Source organism: Phoxinus phoxinus (assembly GCF_949152265.1).
Source record: "Phoxinus phoxinus genome assembly, chromosome: 17".
Classification (NCBI taxonomy): Eukaryota; Metazoa; Chordata; class Actinopteri; order Cypriniformes; family Leuciscidae; genus Phoxinus; species Phoxinus phoxinus.
In genome coordinates this window covers 28,515,742-28,543,727 of record NC_136892.1, presented here as the reverse complement: position 1 = coordinate 28,543,727, position 27,986 = coordinate 28,515,742, and the positions used below count along the sequence as shown (strand labels likewise).

The 27,986-nt window shown below is 35.8% G+C and overlaps 1 protein-coding gene across 12 annotated transcripts in view; it reads left to right on the top strand.

Moving 5' to 3' along the window:
• The window catches only part of slc4a4b (solute carrier family 4 member 4b), a 56,546-nt gene that overhangs the window by 25,157 nt on the left and 3,403 nt on the right, over positions 1 to 27,986 (top strand). For 2 of the 12 annotated variants that reach the window (XM_079587291.1, XM_079587290.1), the window contains exons 5-27: positions 1,209 to 1,369; positions 2,223 to 2,402; positions 4,368 to 4,460; positions 4,929 to 5,005; positions 7,149 to 7,306; positions 7,980 to 8,067; positions 8,159 to 8,313; positions 8,429 to 8,545; positions 9,931 to 10,105; positions 12,229 to 12,362; positions 14,646 to 14,926; positions 15,566 to 15,624; positions 15,816 to 16,004; positions 16,665 to 16,778; positions 17,755 to 17,916; positions 18,084 to 18,262; positions 20,297 to 20,369; positions 21,872 to 21,940; positions 23,000 to 23,107; positions 23,195 to 23,260; positions 25,371 to 25,532; positions 25,620 to 25,713; positions 27,849 to 27,919. In XM_079587291.1, the coding sequence (XP_079443417.1) occupies positions 1,209 to 1,369; positions 2,223 to 2,402; positions 4,368 to 4,460; positions 4,929 to 5,005; positions 7,149 to 7,306; positions 7,980 to 8,067; positions 8,159 to 8,313; positions 8,429 to 8,545; positions 9,931 to 10,105; positions 12,229 to 12,362; positions 14,646 to 14,926; positions 15,566 to 15,624; positions 15,816 to 16,004; positions 16,665 to 16,778; positions 17,755 to 17,916; positions 18,084 to 18,262; positions 20,297 to 20,369; positions 21,872 to 21,940; positions 23,000 to 23,107; positions 23,195 to 23,260; positions 25,371 to 25,532; positions 25,620 to 25,713; positions 27,849 to 27,883 (2,929 nt within the window). In that variant the 3' untranslated portion in view covers positions 27,884 to 27,919. The remainder of the gene's footprint in view (positions 1 to 1,208; positions 1,370 to 2,222; positions 2,403 to 4,367; positions 4,461 to 4,928; positions 5,006 to 7,148; positions 7,307 to 7,979; positions 8,068 to 8,158; positions 8,314 to 8,428; positions 8,546 to 9,930; positions 10,106 to 12,228; positions 12,363 to 14,645; positions 14,927 to 15,565; positions 15,625 to 15,815; positions 16,005 to 16,664; positions 16,779 to 17,754; positions 17,917 to 18,083; positions 18,263 to 20,296; positions 20,370 to 21,871; positions 21,941 to 22,999; positions 23,108 to 23,194; positions 23,261 to 25,370; positions 25,533 to 25,619; positions 25,714 to 27,848; positions 27,920 to 27,986) is intronic. The other 10 variants (XM_079587287.1, XM_079587286.1, XM_079587296.1 and 7 more) reach the window with 7 other exon arrangements.

Sequence of the window (27,986 nt, the reverse complement as noted above, 5' to 3'; positions counted from 1 at the left end):
TTGATGGATGGATGCACAAACCCAGGAAAGAGTTCACAGAGTTCTCATGGGTTTCTGGGTTTACCTGTGTCTCAGGTAACATATCAAAACAGCACGCCGCAATGTGTGTGTGTGTGTGTGTATCACTTTTGTCTCGGATATCATACCCACGCTTGGCTAAACTCAGCTCACCAGCCTCTCTGCACAAGATTACAGGGCTCTAAAGGATATCTGTGTGTGGTTGGGTATCGTTTCTCTAAGACAGATATTCGCTCAAGCACACATGGGTAAGCTGATAACAGGGACAGAAGAGCTTTAAGAAGCTTTGAATCATTTTGATTCTTATTTTACATCAAAAAGCTTTCAGTTAGTCAGCAGAAAGCTAGAGTTACGCAGCTATCTATCTCTGTCTTTCTGTTTTGCCAAATGGTATAAGCTTAAACCAACAGAAATATAAATTATATGTTCCTACAGTAAGTATAAATAATAATAATAATATGTCCTTGCAAACAGTGATGGTAAAAGCATGATATTGAATGATTGCCTTATTAATATACCGGTCTCAAAGAGTATAAGTCTCTTCTGCTCACCAAGGCTGCACTGATTAAACATACCGTAAAAACATTAATATTGTGAAATATTTGTACAATTTAAAATAACTTTTATTTGAGTATATTTTGAAATGTAATTTATTCCTGTGATTCAAATCAGATTTTTCAGCATTTCTCCTGTCTTCAGTGTCAGTGATACTTCAGAAATCAGTTTCTTGATGAATACAAATTCTTTGATAAATAGAAAGTTCAAAAGAACAGAATTTATTTGATCTTTTGTAAAACTATTTATGTCTTTACTGTCACTTTTGTACATCCTTGACAAATAAAATTATTCATTTAAAAAACAAATAAATCTAACTAAAAAAAACTTTGAATCAGAAGTCCTCACTGGGATAGAAAAACATGTACACACACACACACACACACACAGATTTATGTTTACATGTACCGTGGTAAAACACGTGTATGATCAATCTGCATGACCAATAATAAATGGTATTATGATGTTAAATGTCATGCTGAAAAAACCTGATATTGTGATTAATGTCCCGAATTTTATTATTATCGTGGTATTTTAATAAGTACCTGGAATAATGTCACACTGTACAAGGTCACAGTGCCCTAAATGTGATTTAGCTGTTATCTAAACAATAGTGTGTTTTCTGTTTTTCTCAGATGGATAAAGTTTGAGGAGAAGGTGGAGAAGGGTGGAGAACGGTGGAGTAAACCCCATGTGGCCACTCTGTCTCTTCACTCGCTCTTCCAGCTGAAAAACTGCATCGAGAAAGGAACCATCATGCTGGAAATGGAGGCAAACTCACTTCAGCAGATCGTTGGTAAAACCGAACTTCAATTTTCATTTCGGCTTTGTAAAGTTCTTGAATTGTTATATGGTTCTTAAAGGAACATGCCGACTTTTTGGGACTTTAGCTTCTTCACAGTATCCCCCAGAGTTAGATAAGTCCATACATACCCTTCTCATCTCTGTGCGTGCTGTAATTCTGTCTGACGCACCCACCGCTAGCCTAGCTTAGCACAAAGACTGGAGGTAAATGGCTCCAGCTAGCATACGGCTCCCAACAAGTGACAAAATAACGGCAACATTTTCCTATTTACATGTTGTGATTTGTATAGTCACAGCGTGTACAAATAACAAGGTCACATGAGACACAGCCATCTTCTAACCGTATACAAACTGGGAACTATATTCTCAGAAGGCGAAGCACAGCTACTTGGGCGGTGTGATTAGCGCAACACTGAGCGAACTCTCTGCAAATCACTCCGCAGAAGTAGCTGTGCTTCGCCTTCTGAGAATATAGTTCCCAGTATGTATACGGTTAGAAGATGGCCGTGTCTCATGTGATCTTGTTGTTTGTACACTCTGTGACTATACAAATCACAATGTCACTTGTTGGGAGCAGTATGCTAGCTGGAGCCATTTACCTCCAGTCTTTGTGCTAAGCTAGGCTAGCGGTGGGTGCGTCAGACAGAGTTACGGCACGCACGGAGATGAGAAGGGTATGTGTATAGACTCATCTAACTCTGGGGGATACGGTGAATAAGCCAAAGTCCCAAAAAGTCGGCGTGTTCCTTTAAGAGGTTACAGAAGTCCTTCAGATTCGTGTTTTGGTTCCTGGGTTCTTTAAAGCACCAGTATATGCTTGATGAAAATCTGTCTCTGTCTTTCAGAAATGATCACTGACAGTCAGATCGAGAACGGGCAGCTAAAGGCCGACCTGAAGGAGATGGTCATGTACACTTTGCTACGGAAACATCGCCACCAGACCAAGAAGTCCAACCTGCGTTCGCTGGCAGACATTGGAAAAAGCGTGTCGAGCGCGAGTCGTCTGTTCACCAACCAGGAGAACGGTAACACAGCTGCCACATTAAACCTCTCGCTTACACTCTATCGGTTTCCACATCTCTCCTCTCACTTTCACCGTCAGCATCCACAGTATCTGATCAATCCATCCGCACGTCTCTCACATTTTACAAATGTTGCATTCATAACTGTGCAGATGTTTTCTAACAGATGTGGCACAGTGCAAAACTGCAAATCCTTTGATGTTTCAAAATGTCAAGTAATCAAATGATTTTCACAGCAATTAAACCTCAAACCCTCCCAGGAAGAACTAGAAACCACTAGAAACGTATCAGAGTTGTTGCTGCTGAAACACTTTAGTATTTTATTTAATCTGATTTAGTATCAATTTTAATCATGTTTCTCTCTGTTTAAGTAACTTAACTTAAAGGTACACTATGAACCCTTTTTTTGTTCAAAATGATCGCATCCCTTAAAACGCATCTTTGATCACCAAAATTTCACATTTAAACGTTTTATTCCTGTGGAAATAATTTTTCTTCTTCACATTAGCTTGAATGTAACTACACCCTTGACTCATTTAGTATACGTGGAATCATAATTATGTAAATGAGCCCCGCCTCCACTCACTCACACCCGCTCAGAATTCCTGATTCACTCGCTCAACTTTACTGCAGTAAATGCTGCACAATGGCAAGAGGAAATACTGGTTTAATTCAGCCATAAGATGTTTGAAACAGAAACTTTTAGGAAAAGTGAATTATACAGGTTCGTCTACAAGTCGATGTATCAGAATGGTAATGCTTTTAGGTATCGCTCTTACAACATCAGACACGTGACGGTAATTAACATGATTAGCCTTTTGCTTGACTACGCTATCAAACAGATTATAATGTGTTAGTAATGTTACACAAACCATGTTCCCGTTCACCATCTCTGAGTCAGACCGCTGCCTACTAACAATCAGCATCCTTAGAAACGCTTTGTTTGAACAACTATTGAACAATAGAACGCCAGTCGAGAAAGATTTGACAGCGAGAAGTTGCTCCGGCTACTCTGACGCGTGTCTGGTGTGTGAGTGGCTGAGGTTCGTTTCACAACGAGTGAGAAAGGTTGACATGGAGCCGCTAAATCTCCAACCTCCGGGGAATCTCCTGTTTTAAAAAAAACACTGAAAGTCTGCTGGAAAAAATGAGAACAAGAATCAGAATGATATAGTGCATCTTATTGAGGCACTTTTCTCCATCCGGTTACTAAAATGCACTTTCTCAGTATGAAAGTGAAAGGTTTTATGTTGACTTTAATGCGTAAAGAGCTAGAAGTGTCGTCTAAATGTCGAGAAATGTTGACAACGTTCTTCGGTAGCGTGACGGTAGATCAGATGTTTTCATAATATTGTAACTTTTCCAGAAACAGGGTGTTTGTTCCAAGTAGTGGTGCAATGCTATTGGTTTTAATGTACCGCACATGTTGTACCGCACATGTTGTACCGCACAAGTTAACAGTTGGGCGAGCTGAAACAATCACTGAAACACTTTCTCACACACACACCTTTTTATTTTAGGGAATCATTTGCTTCGTATTGTTCATAGAAATTAACCACTCTCACCAAAAAAAAAAAAAAAAAAAAGATTAATTGGCATTCATTCACTTGCTTGTTTCTTACTTTATATATATAATGCATAAATATATTATTTATAAATATGTATAGCTTAGATTCCAAAGCAGCAGCAGTTTCACAGCTTCTCTAACTCTATTCTCTTAGTCTTCCTTTCAAACTTGTGATCATTTCTCTTCAGTTCAGGGGAAGGTGCTGATTTGGTTTTCGTGAATGTTGTCTACTTTCATTTCAATTTGAAGCTCAAATTCAATTTCTGAATCAGCGCTTTGAAGCATATTTTACTTGATTTCTCTGTTCTAATGCTTTGTTTTCTCTGTTCCCTGTCTCTTGTCTTGATTGACATGCATGCGCCCTGTCTTTTCTCTTTCTCTCTCTCTGTGTGTGTGTGAAGCGCGTCCTCTTGATCACCCTGTGCCTTGCTTTACCAACTTTGAACCTGACGAGCAAATGCAGATGCATAGAAGCAACAGCATGGGACTTCTCTGTAAGTCTAGCTGAAGATTCAGACTGATTCATGCTAGATTTGCTGTTAGTCCGGTTCACTGTAAGATTGCTGCTGAAGATCAGGTCTTGTAAATTTGCAGATAAGGACTAGATTGAATCCTTTAAATACATTTTAGGAACGCTTTGGAAAAGTAAAAGATGCCAAAAAAGTCAATGTTCTATACATTTAAAAAAAATAGTATGATGACTGTTGTTTTAATATTTACGTCATCACAAGTCTTATCTCTTAATAAACCTCTTAATTAAAAAATTACTGAGGTTTTAGTTTTCTGTAACCCGTCCAACAGGTTAGTTAAGGAATCTATTGAGATGTAGATGTACAAAATGACTTGTATTTGAAAATCTTTGGCCTCTTTGTTTGTAAGAATTTGTCTGTATTTCCCACAAGGTGTTTAGCGTTTTAGCAGCTGACAGGTGTTTGACCTCTGACCTTGTACAACTTCTGCAGGTAGTCCAACCACGGCCCACCGTAACCTGACCTCCAACAGCCTCAACGATCTCTCAGACAAGCCTGAGAAAGACCAGGTACTGTGTGTGTGTGTGTGTGTGTGTGTGTGTGTGTGTGTGTGTGTGTGTGTGTGTGTGTGTGTGTGTGTGTGTGTGTGTGTGTGTGTGTGTGTGTGTGTGTGTGTGTGTGTGTGTGTGTGTGTGTGTGTGTGTGTGTGTGTGTGTGTCTGTGTCTGTGTCTGTGTCTGTGTCTGTGTCTGTGTGTGTGTGTGTGTGTGTCAGAATAGTTTCTTCACATGTAGAAGCAGAGATTAATTCTGCAAGAAAATATTGTTGGGTCTTATCACAGACATGATGGTAAAGTGTGAGAGTACCAGCGTGAATGTCATGAAATTGTCCAGGTCATATTTTATCCCCAAAATCAAAAATAAGAAATTATGTTTTGGATCAGTAGATTATCTTTTTTATTATTATTAAAATCAGCAATTACTACCATGATATATGAATGCTGGACAATTTAATAATATAATAATGTAAATTTAAATGATTTAAAATGTTAAAATATAATATTTAAAATGACAACAGTACACATAATCATATTTCAATTGAGATATATTATAATTTAAATCTCAATTTTTATAATATAATATTTTAAATAACAACAATACTTATAGTAATATTTAAATTGATAAGTATATATGTATGTATATAAAAAATAATATATAAAATGTATGTATTAAAATATAAATGCTTGGCTATTTATTAATATACATTTATTTTTTATAATATTATATAATATTTATTTTAACATAATATAATAATATTTAAATAATAATAATAATGTTAGTACTGAGTTTTGTTGTCGTTTTTTTCGTTACACTAATAAGAGTATTGGGGAAATGCTCTTCATCGCCAAGAAAATATTGTCTTAATGGTTTGAAAGCAGGCTTTATTTTCTTTCAAATGTAGTGGTATTTCATATTGAATTGTGACCCGGGTGTGTTCTTACCAGGATTTGTGAGATTCTCCCACGAGAGTTCAGTGCAGGCAGGATAGATGATGTTTCTCCTGTGGGAAGTGTGGTTAGGAAGGCTGCAGCCCTGGGCGTGACATCGGTTGGACAGGAGCGAGTGCAACGGGACAAAAGAAACTCTTTCTTCAAACACAGTAGCGCACAATGAAACTCAGTGGCTGTCTTTCACACAAGGACAAAACATCGCTCCTGTCGTCAGTTGCGTCAATATTTGTGGATTAGCGTGAATGCCTTGTCAGATGCACAGAACTCCTGTTGTGTGTTATTCACGCTACTGCAGTAATTATACTGATAACCTCAGATTAAAATCACTCAAACCGCAAACATTGCACAAGGCCTCTTTTGTGTTATAGTGTGTGTGTGTGTGTGTGTGTTCCAGGCTGTCTGTCATCTCAGTGTTCATTGCTAATGAAGTGCTTTATGACTCAGATGCTTTTGTTTATGTAGTTGTGAGCTTGTATCTTTCCACTCGGCTTAAATCTTATCAGACTTTTATATTCCACTGAAATATGATCTCATAAAGAGACTTATCGCTTCTTTTGACAAATGCGTGAAAGAAAGAAATAATGTAATCTGAAGATGGTTCAAAGGATATAAGGTGTATATAGAGATGTATTTAACACTTATTTACTATATTTGGACAATGATGCACACAGAGTTCACAATAGTGTCATTGTTCAGTTCAGTGTTGATTCCGTTGTAAAGATCATCAATTATTAAATTAGTTCAATTTCGCTATAAAGCAGTTCTGCGGAAAAAGGTGATGTTCTCATACAACAGTGTCAGAGAAGGCAGATCAGTAATATTTTTGAATATTAAGTGTCCCCAACTAAGCAAACTAGAGGCGACAGTGGCAAGGAACCCAAACTCTATCAGGAGAAAAAGTCAGACTGCATTACAAGTCAGATTGTGGATTGTGGATTGGTGTCATTCAAATGATTTCATCCAGTTGCATCTGCTTGAAGATCGGATTCATCACAGTGATACGGAGACAAAGCTGGTCATCGGGAAGCAAGATAACCCAGGATTCATTTAACCCAGGGTTTAGATTGACCCAGGGTCAACTAGTTCAAGTGTGAAAAGCCCTAGAGGGAATTTCAGGACTACCGGTATATAAAAACCAACGATATTAAACCGTGCACACACTGAATGTAATGAAAAAATGTTTTTCTTGTTGCTTCCCTCTAGTTGAATAACAAGTTCATGAAGAAAATTCCTCGGGATGCGGAGGCGTCAAACGTGCTGGTCGGCGAGGTGGATTTTCTGGACTCCCCCTTCGTGGCGTTTGTGCGTCTTCAGCAGTCCGTCATGTTAGGAGGTCTCACCGAGGTTCCTGTGCCCACACGGTAACCAAGCTATGTCATTCATTAATCTGCTGCTATAGTTACAACCAGGGCTCGACATTAACTTTTTTTGCTCACCAGCCACTGTGGCTAGTGTTTTTTTTTCAAAGTGTTTCTGGCCACTCAGCATTTTTACTGGCCACAATTTTGCACATTCGATACCATGGGGAAAACTACCATATAGTTATTTTTAATATTATCTCATAATTTGGCAGCAGGAATATTAGGCTGCTGTCACTTTAAGACCTGACGGATCCGTTATACTGTTAAACATGTATTTAAGCGCAATAAGTTGTGAAAAATCACTTAATGTAATACTGAGAGGCGGCTTTATGTTGCACTTTGGGTGAGAGAACAACATCTACAGTAATGAGTAAAAGTATGCGCAATACGCACAATCCCACGACGAGATTCAAGCCCTGTAACGGCGACAATATTAATCCGGAGCATCTATTCTGCAGAAAATGAGTAAAGCGGTTCAGATACTTCTGCATCGATATGTATCGAAAAATCTATATTTTTGACAACACTACATTGCACTTAGTTTATTATTTCAGATACCGGTATCTTTTTAAAGACTACAATTGAAAAATGTATATAATATATACACGCCACCGCTGAAATCCATGTGTTAATGTCAAGCCCTGATTATAACAACATCTATGTGTATTTGTAGGTTCCTTTTTATTCTGCTGGGGCCCAAAGGAAAGGCCAATTCATACCGGGAGATCGGACGTGCCATCGCCACACTCATGTCTGATGAGGTGTGTGTGTGTGAAAGGCTTCTTATTCCTGTGTTTATATGCATGCGTACAGCATTTTCACAGTTGAGTACTTTTATTTCGGCCCCTGCAGGTGTTTCATGACATAGCATATAAAGCGAAAGATCGCGGCGACCTGCTGGCAGGGATTGACGAGTTCCTCGATGAAGTCATTGTTCTGCCTCCAGGAGAGTGGGATCCTGATATCAGGATTGAACCTCCTAAATCCATCCCGTCTGCTGATAAACGGTACCAGCCATCATTGATCTTACAGGATAATTAATCTGTTGATTGTTCATTTGATAAATTACATGACAGCTGATAACCGAGGAAGCAAACTGAGTTTGTGTGTGTGTGCTTCTAGTAAAAACATTATTGCCGGAGGGGAAGGTTTTCAGATGAATGGCGGTACGCCTCATGATGGGAGTCCAGGTGGCGGCGGTGGCCATGCGGTCGGGGATGAACTCAAAATGACCGGCAAGTGAGTGTATAAACGGCACAAATACACGTTCATGAGCACACTGCAGTTTATATAGGCCTTTGTTGTTTATACATTGTGAAAAGTGCAGTAAAAATGAACAGTTATTATATTTACACTGCCGTTTAGAAGTTTAAAAAAAACAATTTCTGAAAGAAATCTCCTATGCTCACCCAGGCTGCATCTGTTTACAACAGTATTCATTTTCTCCATAGGGAAATTGATTTTTTTTAACAATACAAACTTTTAAAGACTGTGAACTACGAGGTTGTTAATCGATAGAACATAATCGGACCACATTTATTACAGCTTAATTTTAGAAAAATATGTTTAACAGTGGAATTTGTGGTGGAAAAACTATATTACCCATGATGCTGCACAGAAAATTCCACCAATCAGAGTCGAAACGAGCAAAACACTCGTTAGCTCCGCCCACTCCCATGAAGCACTGCGAATGGCGCAATCGCATCTCCTGGTCTCAAAATACTTAAATATTTGTATATATATGCATATTTTACAATAAACGTAAAATATATTACTTTTATATCTACACTGGTGAAACTCGAAAAATTTTAATATGGTGCAAAAGTTCATTTATTTCTGTAATCCAACTTAAAATGTGAAACTAATATATTATATAGACTCATTACATGCAAATGAGATATTTCAAGCCTTTATTTATTATAATTGTGATGATTATGGCTTACAGCTTATGAAAACCTTTTCACAATATTCAAATTTTGAATTTGGGGTTTTCATAAGCTGTAAGCCATAATCATCACAATTATAATAAATAAAGGCTTGAAATATCTCACTTTGCATGTAATGAGTCTATATAATATATTAGTTTCACCTGTTAAGTTAAATTACTGAAATTAATTAACTTTTGCACAATATTCACATTTTTCGAGTTTCACATGTATAATAAACATTAGTAAATGAGTAGTTTTATATTTCTCCATCATTTTTTATTTGATTACGCTGTTTGCAATGCTTTATGGGATTGTAGTTCGTTCCCGTACTAGAGCCGTTAAGTACACAGTTTTTGTATTTGTATTTTTGTCCGATTTTCAAATACTTTTTTTGCTTCAAATCAGAGTGTGTAGTGATATGATTACATCGCTGGTTGGTTTGGTTCTTGGCTTATAACGCTTTAACAAAGAAATCCCTATGGGAAAAATGAATGGAAGAAATACTTTCAGAAGCAACGCCGCTGAACACTTGATGGTGTATGTTTTTAATTTTTTTTTATGGTGTATGCAATATTAAAACCATATAATATAATTTTTTTAAATGAATAAAAAAATTTTTTTTTAATGTCAGCATATTTTCTAGGTTACCTGAGAAAGCATTTTTCAGTAAGAAAACACAATCCCTATCTCTCCTAGGTTTTGCGGGGGTCTCGTTCTGGACATCAAGAGGAAACTCCCGTTTTTCGCGAGCGATTTTTACGACGCTATCCACATTCAGTCTCTGTCCGCCATCTTGTTTATTTACCTGGGTACCGTAACTAACGCCATCACCTTCGGGGGGCTGCTGGGAGACGCGACGGAGAACATGCAGGTTAGACTGTTCACGTCTTTTTCACTGTGAGTTTGTGTGTGTTGTACTTAACTAGTGTCCGGCGATTTGACTCGGCTATTGTGGGTTTATCCAGGAGCTCCTGGAACTAAAATTTGGCTGACATTGTGTTCACAGCTCCAGGGATTTAAAGGCCACGGATAGCTGTTTGATTATTAAACATGTCACTTCAAATATATGTTATGTGTTCCCTAGATCGGGTGTTTGGAAACAGATGTACATGTTGCATGTTGGGATTTGATCCGTGCAATACTAAGAGAGGGAGAGAGAGAGAGAGAGAGAGAGAGAGAGAGAGAGAGGGAGGAAGAGCGCTTTTCTTCGAACAACTGTGTATATAAATAGTCAGGATTGTGCGTGGTACTTTCGGACATGTGCCGTGACTGCAAAGTTTGCCCATATATTTAGCAGTGCATTTATATGGCGCAGGCTAAGGAGGATCAGCTATAAATATCCTCAGATTACACACAAGCACACACACACACATAAAATCACACAACTACACTTCTAAAACATCCCTCTAAGGGAATCCTTCGTGACCTCTGCCCTTACCTACAAAGCCTGCTTCAGATACGTCGAATAATGGCTTCAGGTTCAGATGGCAGGTTGCTGAATTGCACACAAGGACTTTTTCTCTCACATGTTTCATAAACCTTAAGATGACTTGTGTTTGAAGGTAGATATACAAACATGCTTGTTGGAAATGCAATCAAGACACAGTTCTGTGGAAGCCCATTTCCGCCACATAAGAAGAAAAAAAAATCATGCACTGGTAAATCATAATTATGACAAAAAGTTGGAATTATGACACACTAATTTATAATTATGAGATGAAAAGCCGAAGTTATGACAAACTAAATCGAAATTATTAAATTAAAAGTCAAAATTGTGAGATAAAAATCGAATTTATGACACACTAAGTCACAATGAGACTAAAAAGTCAAAATTATGACATCAAAAGTTTAAATTATGACATACCAAGCCATATTTATGAGATACATTCATAAATGATGACTTAGTAATAATTATGACACACACAAAAAACGAAATTAAAATGTAACAATTATGAGATTAAAAAGTCAAAATTATGATTTATTCAAAATTACATTTTTTCCTAATTGAGTCGAAATTGACATTCTAATCATATTTATAAGATAAATGTTGAAATAATTAAAAAAGTTGTCATAATTATGATTTTTTTTATTTTTATTATGACATTAAATAAAAATTATGACTTAAAATGTACAAATTATGAGATATAAAGTCAAAATTATGACACACTAGTCATAAGATTAAAGTAAATTATGACAAAAAGTTGGAATTATGACGCTGAGTCATAATTATGAGAAGTCAAAATTATGACATACTAAGTCAATATGAGATTAAAAACTCACAAGTATGACTATAAGTATGACATAATCTGACTTTTTTTACTTCTAAAGTTATTGATTTAAATGTCATAATTCCGAATTTTTATGTCATACATGACATACAAAGATTTGCAAGATTACATTTTTCTTATGTGGCAGAAGTGGATTAACAGAATGGACTCAAATCTGAATGCAGAAGAGTTTAAATATGCCGTGATAACTCGCCAAAGTTGAGCTGTCAAGACTTTATCAAAGAGTTTCACATTTCCAGTGTAAGTGTATGGGATTTTGTTAGGTCAGTTTTATCGTCCATTAGATGAATATCGTTAGTCTGATCATTTTAAAGTAACGGCACACCTCTCCTCATCAAGGAATCAAAATTAGGGGCCAAATGTACTGTGTGTTAATATGAAGGATATTTCAGTATTGATTTTTTTTCACAGCAGGTGTTTTACCTTTTTTATTTTTTTTTATATGCATTGCATTGTGTTGTTTTAGGGTTAAAAGAAATGTCCTGGCAGAAAATGGCCTTTTCTGTTTGTTTTCTTATACTTCAGTTTAATATTTGGAGGCTTGTGAGCAGACGCATGTAACACTGATGCTCAGCTGAGAAAGCTCCAGCCGTGTGTGTTGGAAACAGGTGTTTGTCTGATGAAGCGTTTTCACAAACAGCTGACACCACATACAGGCTCACATCTGATAAGAGTTGCTGTTTTAGCGCTTGATATCTCTGTGCAGGGCGTGCTGGAGAGTTTTCTGGGGACGGCGTTAGCTGGTGCCGTGTTCTGTCTGTTTGCGGGTCAACCCATGACCATCCTGAGCAGCACCGGACCCGTGCTCGTCTTCGAGAGGCTGCTCTTTAACTTCAGCAAGTGGGTCACACACACACACACACACACACACACACACACACACACACACACACACACACACTGAAGCATGCATACACACACACACTCACACACTGAAGCATGCATACACACACACACACACACACACACACACACACACACACACACACACACACACACACACACACACACACACACACACACACACACACACACACACACACTGAAGCATACACAAGTACTAAAACACAAGGTTGGTTTACCAGATTTGTCAAAGTGTGGTGTGGTAAAATCCACTTCATTATCAGTTAGCCAGTTTGCATTTATAAAACTGTGGGAACAGCAAAATAAGAAAAAAAAGTGTTTAATAAATGATAGCATTAATAATAAAATGAAACATAATTATATAATAATTATATCAACAATAATAATAACTTATTTATTATTAATACTTATGTATTTACTTACTTAAAAATCATATTATTAGTAGTAGTACTATTCAATTAATACAATAGATTGCATTAATCATAAAACAAAAATAATTATAGAAATGTATTTATTATTAACAATTATTTATTTACATAAGTTTATTATTATTTACTATTCATAAAATATATTATTATTAAATTACGATAATAAGATATTAGGATAATAAGATTGCATTAATTAAAACAAAACATAATTATAGAATAATTACAACAACAACAACAATATTTATTACTAATATTTATTTATATACTATTACTATTATTTACTATTTAAATATTTATTATAATTGTTATTATTGCTGTTATTAAATTAATATACTAATAATCACATTACTAATAATCTCAATAAATGGTTCTTTCACCATGCACTGGATCCTCCAACTGTTCCCTGTTTTTTTTGTTGCCAAAAATTATTGCATTACGTCTAAACAACAATAATAATAATAATGTCAGAAATTATTGTTAGTTTAATTTCTAAATGTATTATTATTATCAATTATATAACAACCACATTAATACTTCATTAGTCACAATAAAAATACTTCTTTCAAGATGAAATGTAGATCCTCCATCGTTTTAATAATTAGTTGCTCATTCATTAATTCATTGATGTACAGTCGACAGTGTTTCTATGATATATTCCAATCAGATTTAATAGCCAGATATGTCCATTTCACATTAAGTTACAGAATCAATTGAGAACATTGGCACTTCCTTTCTGTACTGATATGTTATATTTTGTTTGACCAAAAACAAGCAACATTCCCTGGAACTCTTTTAGTCGCGTGTCGTCTGAGGCACAACATTATCTGTCAACATTATCAACATTAACTGGGTTATTATCAGGAATCGAGATACAGCTTATTGTTTTCAACCTTTCCGGCAAGGTCTCGTCTCTCTCTCTCTCTGTCTGTCTCTGTCTGTCTCTGTGTGTGTGTGTGTGTGTGTGTGTGTGCATGAATACATTTCTCTCTCTCTCTCTCTCTCTCTCTCTCTCTCTCTCTCTCTCTCTCTCTCTCTCTCTCTCTCTCTCTCTCTCTCTCGCTCTCTCTCTCTCTCTCTCTCTCTCTCTCTCTCTCTCTCTCTCTCTCTCTCTCTCTCTCTCTCTCTCTCTCTCTCTCTCTCTCTCTCTCTCTCTCTCTCTCTCTGGATTCAGGTTTCTGTGTTTATGTTCCATTATGAATAATTGAGTCAGATTTCATGTCTGCTTCTGCTAGTGTGTGTATCAGTTCAGCTTTGCTGAGGGTTTCCATCTAAACCGCTGAGTCTATAATTATGGAGTGTAACATATTTGATGAGTAAGATGTAGCATGCTAATATGATTAGTACATTTGAATCAATGAAGATATATGGATTCAGTCCGTAACACAAGTATATTTATATGTGTGTGTGTATATATATATTAGTGCTGTCAAGAAGATGAATCACATCCAAAATAAAAGTTTGTGTTTATATATATATATATATATGTGTGTGTGTGTTTGTATATACACACACACACACACACATATATGTATATATATATATGTGTGTGTGTGTGTATTTATATATTATATATACACACACACACACATTTTAACATAAATCTGAAGATTAAAAATCACAGTTATTATTATTAGATCATTATGGGATCAGTTTTTTGGTAAAGTAGAAAGTTATCCAGGTAATCCATGCTAGAAGAAAGCTTGCATACTGTGTGTAGTATGCCATTTATAAAACACTCTTATTAATTTGATCCCTGTTCTCTCATTGGTTGGCTTTCCTCCTGTGCTGTGCTTGTGGGTAACGATGCTGTGTGTTTGTTTGATCGGTTCAGGGATAATGATTTCGACTATCTGGAGTTCCGGTTGTGGATCGGACTGTGGTCGGGTTTTCTGTGTCTGATCCTGGTCGCCACAGACGCCAGTTTCCTGGTCCAGTATTTCACACGCTTCACTGAGGAAGGCTTCTCTGCTCTCATCAGCTTCATCTTCATCTACGACGCCTTCAAGAAAATGATCAAACTGGCTCACCATCATCCAATCAACTCCGGCTATGACATAGACCTGGTCACGCAGTACGGGTGCCGCTGCAGTCCTCCAGACGGTGAGGTGATCGGTGAGACGAATAATCTGCATTTATGTATTCATATTTTATTTTTAATAATAAGAATATATTCATATAATAATAGTTGTATTTTAACATCAATACTTGTTTTAAGAGAAAATATCGAATTATAAAAAAGTTATTTTTACCGTATTGATTTTTTTTTTACTTTATTTTAATCAGTATAATACTTTTTTTTGTTTTTATTATGTTGAAACAATGCATCAGTGAAAAAGAAAATGAGATAGAACGTGTGAAATAGAGAGAAAACACAAAAATAATCAGAGTTTGTCGTCTTGTACATTTTTATAAATATTTTCTTTTTTGTTTTAATATTAACATTACTAAAATAATAGTAACAGATTGATATTAATATTTGTTTTCACTGAAAATATCTTAAGTAATTTTTTACCCTTTTGACAAATTGTTACTTTTTTGGGTTCATTTTTATAATTTAATGTTTACGTTTTGTTTATGGTTCAATTATGCAAATGACTTGGATATTCTTTTTGGAAAGCTGGACAAAATACCAATCAAAAATTATAATTTTTTTGTCAGAGTAAGAAACTCAGGGATTTAATTTGACCGCTAGCATTCAATATCAGATTTAATATAAAGCTAAACTCATATTTTGTGTTTTTCTTTCTAAAGCCAACAGTTCAGGTCTGTACATGGAGAAAATGGAAGCCCTGATGAACAGCACAGGACAGGTACATGCTCTCTCTGTTTGTGTGATTTATTATTACATGATTACTTTATTACCCACAATGCACCAGTAGACCCAGATACGTTAAAAACGGCCATTATTGGCTAGTTGCACAAGTACAAAGCATACATTTAAACGGATTGAACGTGCAATTGATAAGAAATAGTATAATTGTGTGTGTTTGTGCCTGCGCAGCATCACTTGAACGCGACCTGGATGTCGCTGACCCGCTCGGAGTGTGTGGACTGGGGCGGTCAGCTGCTCGGACCAGCATGTGAATACGTCCCTGATATCACGCTGATGTCCTTCATTCTGTTCTTCGGCACATACACTTGCTCCATGGGCCTGAAGAAGTTCAAAACCAGCAGATTTTTCCCAACTACGGTACACTAACACACACACACACACACACACACACACACACACACACACACACACACACACACACACACGTCATCATCACACATTAATGAGGATCTTAATGGGTACTGTACTCATGATGATGTAGGGAAACCTACATCCACAACCGCACGCACACACACACTTTAAGCTTCAATCTGAAAGTCATTGCTTTTGAATTAAACCAGTCTTTTGGTTTGGCAGCTGTAATGGAAAATAGCCCATCACTGATCCTTACAAAAATGCTGCAGCATATTGCCAATCTGCACTCATTAAAACATTGTAAGTCTCCATTAATCTCCACTAATTAGAGATTACAGATTTAAAGATTATAGTTTTCACTTTTGATTCTGGTATGTTTTGTGCATTTCTACTCCGTGATCAGGTGTGTATTTCTGTTTGATTTCTGATTATGGAGTATGCGACATACATTTCTTCATTAGACAATTTTGATTGCAGATCATCATTATATTAGTTTATTATAGCTCTTTTGTTATGAATCAGATAAAATCAAGTTTTTTTTTGTAATTATAAATTTAGGCATTCTGTTTGTCTGTCTGTCATTCATTTTATGCATGATCTGTACTGTGTCATTTGAACTTCACATGTGAATTTTTATTCTGAATGGTTGTTTACATTTTGCAGATCCGCAAACTGATCAGTGATTTTGCCATTATTCTCGCCATTTTTATCTTCTGTGGTGTGGACGCCCTGGTCGGCGTTGATACGCCCAAACTAATAGTGCCAAGTGAATTCAAGGTGTGTATCTGTGTGTGTGTCGAAAAAGGTTTAATCTCTTTTGAGGACCCATCTATGTTACAGTAATCCTTTAATAGTGCCACATTATAGCTTCAAACTGCTCATTGATGTACGACACTTGAAACCTCTAATACGTGTGTGTGTGTGTGTGTGTGTGTGTGTGTGTGTGTGTGTGTGTGTGTGCGTGCGCGCAGAATTAAGAATTCTGTGGTCGTATTGTTGCAACAAAATCTGTATTGACACAAGCTAAATCAATATAGCGTCCACTTCATATTAGCTTTTATTAGTAATGTTAACAACCCATAATACATTTTATAATGCATAATAGATCAATAGATAATTGAGTTTAAAATGTTGTTATGATCATATTTCTATTTGAATATACATAAACTAATGTAATGTTAATAATGTTAACTTGTTATGCTTAAAAAAGTACAATTAAATATAATATATTTCTTATATGTATATATAAATAAAGATATATATAACTTTAAAATTAATATAACCTATATATTTTTATATAACATTATACATAATATTTTGTGTATAATCATTTAAATGTTATATTCTAAATATCATATATATATATGACAAAATATAATGTAATATGTTTGGGATTTTTTTTTAAACATTTAATTAAAATATTTAATATGAAATTGTTAATATTCAATTGTATGTATATATATATATATATATATGTATATATATATATATATATATATATATATATATATATATTATAACTTAGAAATGCAATAATATTATATAAATAACATTATAAAAAAATTATATTATTACATTATTTATATACATTTATATACTATACATTATTTATATATTATCATAAAGAAAATAAATGAATGTTTATATTATAATATAGTATAGTATGGTACAGTAATGTGATTAACATCATATGATAGCGACCAGTGGTATTACATCTTTAAATGTGTAATGATCCTGTTTTCTGCCCTAATAGCCGACGAGTCCCCACCGTGGCTGGTTTGTTCCACCGTTTGGAGGAAACCCTTGGTGGGTTTGCCTGGTGTCGGTGTTACCCGCTCTCCTGGTCACCATCCTCGTCTTCATGGACCAGCAGATCACGGCCGTCATCGTCAACCGCAAGGAGCACAAGCTCAAGGTACTGTTGTGCAATATTACCAGGGATTATCATCAGAGGATTACACCGGCGCACGTGGAGCTATACTGCACGCAAACCACTATTACTGTTTCACCCGAGACACGAATTACAGTTCATAATACGGATTCACTTATTTATTTTACATGATCTTTCCCATTTGAGTGCAGAAGGGAGCTGGGTACCACCTGGACCTGTTCTGGGTCTCGATTCTCATGATTTTGTGTTCGTTCATGGGGCTGCCCTGGTACGTAGCGGCGACCGTCATCTCCATCGCCCACATAGACTCGATCAAGATGGAAACTGAGACCTCAGCGCCTGGGGAACAGCCCAAATTCCTTGGAGTCAGGTGAAGGAAAAGCCTAAATGCATTTTAATCTTGCTCAAGAGAAAGTTAAAAGAGGCTATATGTAGAATTCAGAAACACTTGTTGTTAGCGACACCGGTGGCCGTTTAGTGAACTGCAGCCAGCAACTTATTTGCTCGTGCTCGTGCTCACGTAACGTACAAGAGACTGAACGTGATTCAATACCCCGATATACTCACGGCGAAGTTATTTTAACCTTAAAAAAGTAATTTTTTGTTCTTTGCTTAGAAGTAAAAAGAAGTTTGAGATAAATTGCAGCGATATGTTAATGAACATCCAGACGCGTCCGCGCTGCTGAGAGCGACGTTTAGATGAATATGTAAATATGTGCTGCGTGTTTTCCTCCTAATAACAAAATAAACACACAACAATAATGACAGCGGTGAGAAAACAGCAGTTAAGAAAGTATCTGATCATAGAGATGTGGGTGTTTTTGCACTAGATCTGTGAGTGACCGGCATCATGTCGACAGAAGAGGTCATTAAAATTACACTGTTATGATAGTTTGACTACGGTAAAAAGTATATTTGAGACTATACAGACTACATCTGGCTATAGTTTGAATGAATCCTTTTTCGCTGCATGACATATTGACATTACAGTTCAGAATAGTACAGTACAGAACATTGTATAAACATTTTGTGTCATTGAACGGAAGAGAGGCTCTCAGGAGCGCGGATAAATGGCGCATCCTTTAGATAGTCCTTCACATAAAAATCAGTCTGCAGGCTTTCATTCATAGACAACTTGAGAAGATCTCGTTTTTTAAGTTTCCTTGCAAGCTGTTCACACATTGGCAATAAAAAACGATTAATAAATGAAAATTCTTACATATGGCCCCTTTAAATCATTGTAAACTGTATTTAAACTATGCAAAACATGATTACAGCATCGTCATGTGTCTGGTCAGAATTTAGAAAGTACTTTAGAAAGTAAACAAGTTGTGTTTAATATACCACTATGTGGGACAGTTGTTTTGACCAATGAGATTTAGCTGTGGGTGGGGCTATGAAGCACAGTTTTATAAAACAGTATCCAAACATCATTTTTGTCTTGTTTTCAATTGCAAATATCAAAAAAATTCCTAAATCAAGATACATTTACTTACATTTACGTTTACTTTTCTGAATAAAGTTTCAAAATCAGTGTTGTTATAGTTTACTGAAACTAACTATAAAATCATTTTTGGTTGCTTGCAATAAAATAAATGTTAACTGACATAAAATATAAAAACACTTAAACTAATATTATTTCAGCTAATATCAAGGCAGCATTTCTCATTTTCATTTAGTTTAACTTGATATACTAAAATCATTCAAACTAAAGCTAAAATAAAAACTATAGGCATTTAAAAAAATCTGTCATTATAAAAATGACAAAAACGCAAAAAAATGACTAATATTTTAACTAAAATGAAAATGAAAACTGAAAATATAAAAACTAATTCAAAATATGAATTAAAACTATAGTAATATCTCAATAACACTGATCAAAGTTAAGTGAGTTTATGATTAAAACTAGAAAAAATTTACTTAATTCAACGGTAAAATTAAGATTGTTGGTTTAGTTTTAAGCACTAGGTCAGACTAAGTCAGAAAACAAGACTTAGTAATTTTGCTTCTCAAGTAAATGTATCTTGATTTAAGAATGTTTAGATATTTGTACTGGAAAAATACTGAGAAAGAAATGGAGAATATCTACAAAAAATAATATGGCTGATATAATAGTGAAATATAAACAATACGATTTAATGACAGCAAATGAGAATATTTTACACAATGTATACATAAACTGGGAAAACAAGTAGTTTATTATCCATTAACATTTATTATCCATTGACTGTCACATGGAGGAAGTTAGTTTTATCAGCGCTAATAATCTCAAAATGACTGAATATCTCTAATAAAATATCTGATTAATCATATTGCTTTATTGTGTCACATAACATTATCTAGATTCAGTGTATGTTCACGTGACCGTGGCTCATGCTTGTTTTGTGGATTCTTTCCCCCGCAGAGAGCAGAGAGTCACGGGAATAATGGTGTTCATTTTGACGGGCCTGTCGGTTTTCATGGCCCCCGTTCTCAAGGTTTGACCTTTTATATTTCATAAACTCTGTCTATACTGTCTTTTAACATACCGGTACTTATCCTTGTCCAAGAGAAAGTTACAAAAACAAACCCTGTGAAATGAAAATAGACGTTTTATGGTTTTAGAGTTCATGTGTACTGCTGAAAGTTGACAAAACACCATTTTTTTAGCAGATATTTATCATTTTTTTATTATCTTCTGGGAAATCGGACCCCAAATATGAATGACTCATGACTCTGGCTTGTAATATCAGGAAGCAAATCATGATTTATAACTGTCATGTAAACTAAATAATATTTGAGTAAATATGAATTGTGTCTACAAAATAGTTCTTAGGGTATTTTAAGCAATCCTGGTTATTTGAAGAGAATGGATTATTAGGCTTGTGTAACTCGTGCCCTTATCCAGATCTCCATGAAACTTAAGCTTTATTTCTAAATTCTATACAAGAAGTTGATTTCTTGAGTATCAGAACTAATAAAATAAAAAAAGCACCATGTACTGAATTTGAGCTATTTCATATCTTATTCATCAAATATAATGGTGGTATTTGCCATAAAGTACATAGTAGTACTTTAAAATTCCTGGAAGTACCATGTAAACACTGTAGTATATGGTTTCCAGTACCAATGTACAGTATATGTGTCATAAAACCAGTCATAAGTCGCATGGGTATATTTGTAGCAATAGCCAACAATACATTGTATCGGTCAAAATTATCGATTTTTCTTTTATGCCAAAAATCATTAGGATGTTCCATGAAGATGTTTTCTACATTTCCTACCGTAAATATATAAAACATTTATTTTTGTGAGTGAATGCAGCACAATCGCGAACATAAATGCACAACTTTAAAGGAGATTTTCTCAATGTTTCGATTTTTTTTGCCACCTCAGATTCCAGATTTTCTAATAGTTGTATCTCGACCAAATATTGTCATATCCTAACAAACAACACATCAGTGGAAAGCTTTCAGATGATGTATACATCTCAATTTCAAAAAATTGACTGGTTTTGTGGCCCAGGGTCACTTATATCAACGTATTATGTTGATAACACCATCTGATACGTTTTAGGAAACCATGGTACAATTGTGATACATGTCCAAAAACCCACTATACCATGGTACTTATGGAGGTTAGCGCAGTTACTGCCCCCTGCTGGACATTTACTTTGTAAACATCACAATTTAAAGAGGATATTGACCTCTGAATGGGAGAAAACTCCAGGATGCGAGATGAGACGGCGGCTTACATTCCCGTGAGCTTTTTGTCAATAACACAAATTCTGTTTCATTATAAATTGTTTGCTTTGCACAAATCTCCTCTTTTGGAGCATATTATGTTGACAAGGTTGGGATTTGGGGTGTGTTCGGTGGACATAACTTTTTGTCTTCACGTAACCTTTGACTCTGTATGTGTGTATAATATTGCTTGACGTGTTTGAAGACAAATGACAGCAGTATTATGTATATAATCCTCATATGTTTGATCTCTGCAGTTCATTCCTATGCCCGTCCTGTACGGCGTATTCCTCTACATGGGCGTCGCCTCTCTGAACGGCGTCCAGGTGAGTGTCATGTTACTGTTCGGCAGAAAAAGCCCCTAATCCTGCTGACTACCTGATCTCCGCTGGAGCCTGGGAACCCGACCCATTCCAGAACTTGATCAGAGTTCAGGAAAGTCGGGATAAGTCAGACATAGTCAGGATTTTCAGGGTGTAATACGCCGAGTTGGGCATCAAAATGTTTGTTTTATTAATGGTGCTTGCTGTTAAACCTTTGATGCATAAGTTGGAAACAACATAGCAACATGCTAAAAACAGTTCAAACTCCTTAGCAACGTCTTATTAATTCAGAGACCCACAGTAGTTTGCATAGTTTTGCATTTCAATTTTATTTTAATGTTTTGCTTCTCTTTCAATAAAATATAAAACTCTTAAATATATATATTTTAACATTAAAATATATCAAATAATTGTATTTAAATACATAATATGTCAATGTTAAAATATATATTTAAGAGTTTTATATTTTATTGAAAGAAAAGCAAAACATTAAAATATATCAAATAATTGTATTTAAATACATAATATGTCAATGTTTTGCTTTTCTTTCAATAAATCATAAAACTCTTAAATATATCTAATAAAGATTTTTATAATTTAGGCTACATATTATGTATTTAAATAAAATTATTTTCAGTAATTATATATATATATCATTTTAATATGTATTTATATATATATATATATTTAATAATATAATAAATATTTTAAAATGTATATATTTATTTCAAATGTATGTATTCTATTTTTTAATGTTTATTTAATATAAGATAAATAAATAGTAAAATTATATAGTATACACACAAACGTATATAATTATTTATTATACTTTTATTGAAATTATGTAATATGTAAATAAAAAAAAGTTCATTAAAAAAATCTAAAAACATAAATATTTTTTTAATAAATATAACAAAATATATATATACTATTTTCTTTAGGTTTATATATATATATTTAAAAAATTATGCATTTTTTATTTTTTGGGGGGAAACAGGTTGTCTGCCTCTGTATAATCTAAACTATGAATAAACATTTGTGTGTGTGTGTGTGTGTGTGTAGTTTATGGATCGTCTGCAGCTCTTGTTGATGCCAGCGAAACACCAACCAGATCTGATCTACCTGAGACACGTACCGCTCAGACGGGTTCACTTGTTCACCTTCTTACAGGTGTGTGTGTGTGTGTGTGTGGTCACATGCTCATCCTCATACATGGCTCAGTTCTATAGCTCATGAATGTGTGTGTTCTGTGCACAGGTGCTCTGTTTGGCCCTCCTGTGGATCCTGAAGTCAACGGTGGCAGCCATCATCTTTCCCGTCATGGTGAGTATGTGATTTGCAAACGCACACATAATACTTCCATGAACTGCACCCAGTCGGTTTAATTACTATCTGATACAGAGTTGCACACACAACTGGAAAACTGTTGTTCTCTATAGTTGCACATTGCACACATCGTACATGTCTTCTGTCCTCTGATTGACAGTTTATACTTGTTTAGCAAGTAAAAGACCTTTAATACCATTGTAAAAACTTCCTCTTTCAGGTCGTGGTTCACATGTCGTTTTGCTGTGACATCTTTAGTGATTTTTACAAAGTAAACACTATTGTTAGTAATATTTCAAGATGAACACTTACAGCAACTTGGGTTTACTTGATTATCCATACATATTTTTTTAGAAAACCCATGTTAAAATATGAGTATCAAATATGATACATCAGGCTTTTTCTCAATCGTCATTGTATTGTATTGTATTATATTATGTTTGACCCCCACAATAAAAACTACAGAGCTTTCATCATAAAAATAAGCATTTAAATATCATCATACTAAGACATATTATTGGGAGATAGAGTGACAGCTTATAAAGATCTAATTTATTTATGTTATATCACACTATATAGCCCTATTCGCACTGGATTAGTATTATCTGGGGACCTCGTGTGATTTAGAAATTACCCCCACATCTGAATTTCGTGTGGTGCATTCGCACGGGATAAGCGAAGCCTGTGATTTTACTCGAATTTACTGATTTATCTCCTGGATATGATGTCAATAGGCTATTGCTTGGAAATGTCTTATTGTTATTATAGGTCTAGCTGTATGATATATCATGAACAGAATAATGTTCTTTACCGCATGTCATTCATCTCCATCTAATCATTCTTTTTGTTTTCGCTCTTCTGATGACGTTCAGCTTTCTCTTTCTGCAAATTGTATAGTTGTATGGTGTATAGCGATATGACCAAGCACCCAAAATACTATCAAAACACACCATTCTTCACGAAAGATGGATAAAAAGGCGCACAGGAAACAAAAACCTTTAAAAATTATACATTTTATTAAAATGATATATTGTAAAAATCAAAATTATACACAACCCCGCCAAATTACGGGACTAATATTATCACGGGACCTCGTGTTCGGCGAAATATGGTCGGTCATTTGCGGGGGAATTTTTACTTTACAAATTACAGACATGGCCGATTCACGCGGGATTAAGATCACAGACAACCTCCGCAATTATTACAAATAACTAGAGGTCACCAGGTAATACTAATCCAGTGCGAATAGGGCTTATGAGCCATAAAAGCCTGATGAATTAAATATGACACTCAACAAAAAGAAACGCACATGCAAACTTTTGTCTAAAGACTAAATAAACCATTAACTTGTTTTGTTTCTGTCTATAGAGAGCCTAAGTCCCGCCCCTCCGCTTCCGCCTCATGGGACCTTAATTCGGAAAAATATGTATGGTAGTCAATGGCGATAGACAACTTATCTTTTTATTCCGTCCGAACTGTGCCCTGAATTATACATATGATGTTTGTCACTTTAAAAGATAATTATTAAAGTGAAGAAAGTTGAAGAGTAACATAAAACAGAAGAGTAACGTTTAGTTTTATGTGAAAATCGCTCAATGAACTACATCTCTCGTCTCTATACGTCACCGTTGCTCGTGTGTGTGCAGTCTGGTATGACGGCGTAACGTTACAATTATAACGTAAGACTATAGAAGACATGACAGACGTTAGCTTCAGTAAAGTTAGCTTCATTCATTGAGAGAAAAGGTATGACGTCACATGTGCGCCTTTTGGGTTTGTAGTCTTTGTAATTACGTATTTTCACAGTCTTATACCTCAACAGTTTTACATCAAACTGCGACTTTCTTGACTTTAAAATGTATCTTTTAAATGGACAAACATCATATGTGTAATTCAGGGCACAGTTCAAACGAGATCAAAATATTTGTTGTCTCTCGCCATTGACTACTATACAATATTTTTCCGAAATAAGATCCCATGGTGATCCACCGGAAGGGGAGGGACTTAGGCTCTCTATAATGTCATATGTCAGGCTTTACAGGGTTAATACAGCCAATAATAGTTATTTTGCATGCGTCTGAGATCTCTTTCTGTTGTGTTTCTCTAGATTCTAGCGTTGGTCGCGGTGAGAAAGGCCATGGATTATGTGTTCTCGCAGCACGATCTCAGTTACCTGGATGACGTCATGCCCGAGAAAGACAAGAAGAAGAAGGAGGACGACAAGAAGAAGAAGAAAAAGAAAGGGAGCATCGACAGCGACATGAACGACGTGAGTGGGATCTCTTTATCTGTGCGTTTAGAGCGGGTGTTGCTGTCAAACTCCAGTGGTAAGAATATCCCAACCCTGCGTTCACAGTCGGATTTCCCAGCCACTGAGAATGTTCCCAGCATAAAGATCTCCATGGAGACCATGGGACAGGATCCAGTGCTGGGGGAGAAGCCCTCAGACAGTGAGTAAACACACAGGGTTTCCCTCGGCCTCGCGCACGGCTTTCCGGACGTTACTAACGGCTCTTCCCTCCCCTCTTCCCGCTGTCGTCACACAAAACATCTCTAAATCCCGTCTTTCTCTTTGTTTACGGTGTTGCTTGGTTTCCTGGTCCGTGTGGATCAATAATCCGCTCTTAACAGATAACAAATGCTTAATCACTGTAGTGTGTATGCATTAATAAAGTCAACATGCATTCAAAATGGGCCTTATTTACTTTCCCATTGCATGTTCCTGGTCTTTTTGTGCATGATTCATTCCAAAGAAATTTTTTTTGTTTCCATAATCTTCCTTCAAAATAACTTTTTTGTCTAATGTCATTATTTCTTAATCTCTCCAAGCACAAGATTTATTCTGGTCTATAGGGATGGGAATTATGTGGAATTTAATGATTAGTAAGTTCAGGTCCGCAATGGTTGCGTTGAAGATTCATTTTGTCATTTTTTTGGGAAGGAACAATGGACAGTGTTTGATAAAACAAGTCGCCTGTTCAAACATACTGTTCAAAGGTTTAGGGTCAGTGAGAAGTTCATACTTTTAGTCAATAAGGATGCATTAAACTGGTCGAAAGTGACAGTAAAGACACTGTGTTACAAAAGATTTCTATATCAAATAAATGCTGTTCTTTTGAACTTTCTAGCCATCAAATGGCGCTTTTCCACTGCATGGTACGGCTCGGTTCGGTTCGGTACGGTTCAACACGGCGTGGAGCGGTTCGGTTCGCTTTGCTTTTCCACTGCGTGGTACGACTCAACTCGGTACGGCACGGTTTGGTTTGCTTTAGCTCGGTTGCTTTTCCACTGCAGTTAGTACCGCTTCAAAGTGGGTGGGACTGATCGTTAAGTTGTATGTCTGGTGGTAGCCGTGTGCGGCTAAGAGCTGTGCTACTTCCGCTCCTCGGCAACCAACGAGAGGAACGTCTGCACCTCGTCCACTGACCACGATTCAGCCATTTCTTGTTTGATTTTTTTGAACTTTTTTTGTCAAGTAAAAACTCTAAAAACAGGTGCTACCGCGTTTGCTGTTGTCTGGCTATTTAAATATAGCGGGTTTAGTGTCTCGTGTAGCAAATATACAATGACGCTGAAGTGACGATTCTGTCTGACCAATCAGTGATCTGCAGTGTTTTCACGTCACGTTTAGTATCGGTACGGTACGCTTGGAACCTCAACAGAGGTGGTACCATTTAAAGCGAGCTGAAGCGAGCCGTACCGTACCGTACCATGCAGTGGAAATGCGCCATAAGAGAGCCGTACCGAACCGAGCCGTACCGTACCATGCAGTGGAAAAGCGCCAAAGCGTGCTGTGCCGTACCGAACCGTACCGTACCATGCAGTGGAAAAGCGCCAAAAGACTGCTGAAAACGATCTCACAGTTTCCACAAAAATATTAAGCAGCACAACTGTTTTCAACGTTGTTAATAATCAGAAATGTTTTTTGAGCAGCAAATCATCACATTAGAATGATTTCTGAAGGATCATGTGACGCTGAAGACTGGAGGAATGATGCTGAAAATTAGGCTTTGCATCATATGAATAAATTACATTTAAAAAAACATTCAAACAGAAAACAGTTATTTTAAATTGAATTAATATTTCAAAATATTACTGTTTTTTTCTTCTTCAAATAAATGCAGCCTTGATGAGCATCATGAAAAGATTTTTCAATTTAAAAAAAAAATCGTACTGACCCTAATACCACAAAAATATGCGCTTTTGTTTATTCGCATGCATATCTGACCATGGGCTGCAATAATAGTCATGATTAATAATGTTAAATCTTATACAATATTCCCAATGACTAAAATCAAGTCTTGACTGACTTTTTTTCTCATTTTAGTTTTTTTTGGGATATCCTGTTTCCACTCACATTATGAAAGTAAATTGGGTTGCAAACACAGTCTCATGTTGACTTTATCTGGATGGGTTGTGGTCTGAATTTCCTGTTCTTTACTTCCTCTTTTTATTCTAACTACTAACCAATCAACTCCTTTTCAGCTGCATCATAACCCTTTATATGAATCCTCTAAGATTTGATCATCTGCCGTGTGTGTGTGTGTATATATATATTAACTGTACGTTTGTTTGTTTCTTATAGGAAATAAGCCCATGTCCTTCCTCACTCCCTACTGATGGAAAGCACTTTTTCCCTTCCGTGACTATGTCAAGGTAAGTGTGTGTGTGTGTGTTAATATCACTATTAGTAAGGATAGTATGATCTCTGTATAATATCAGT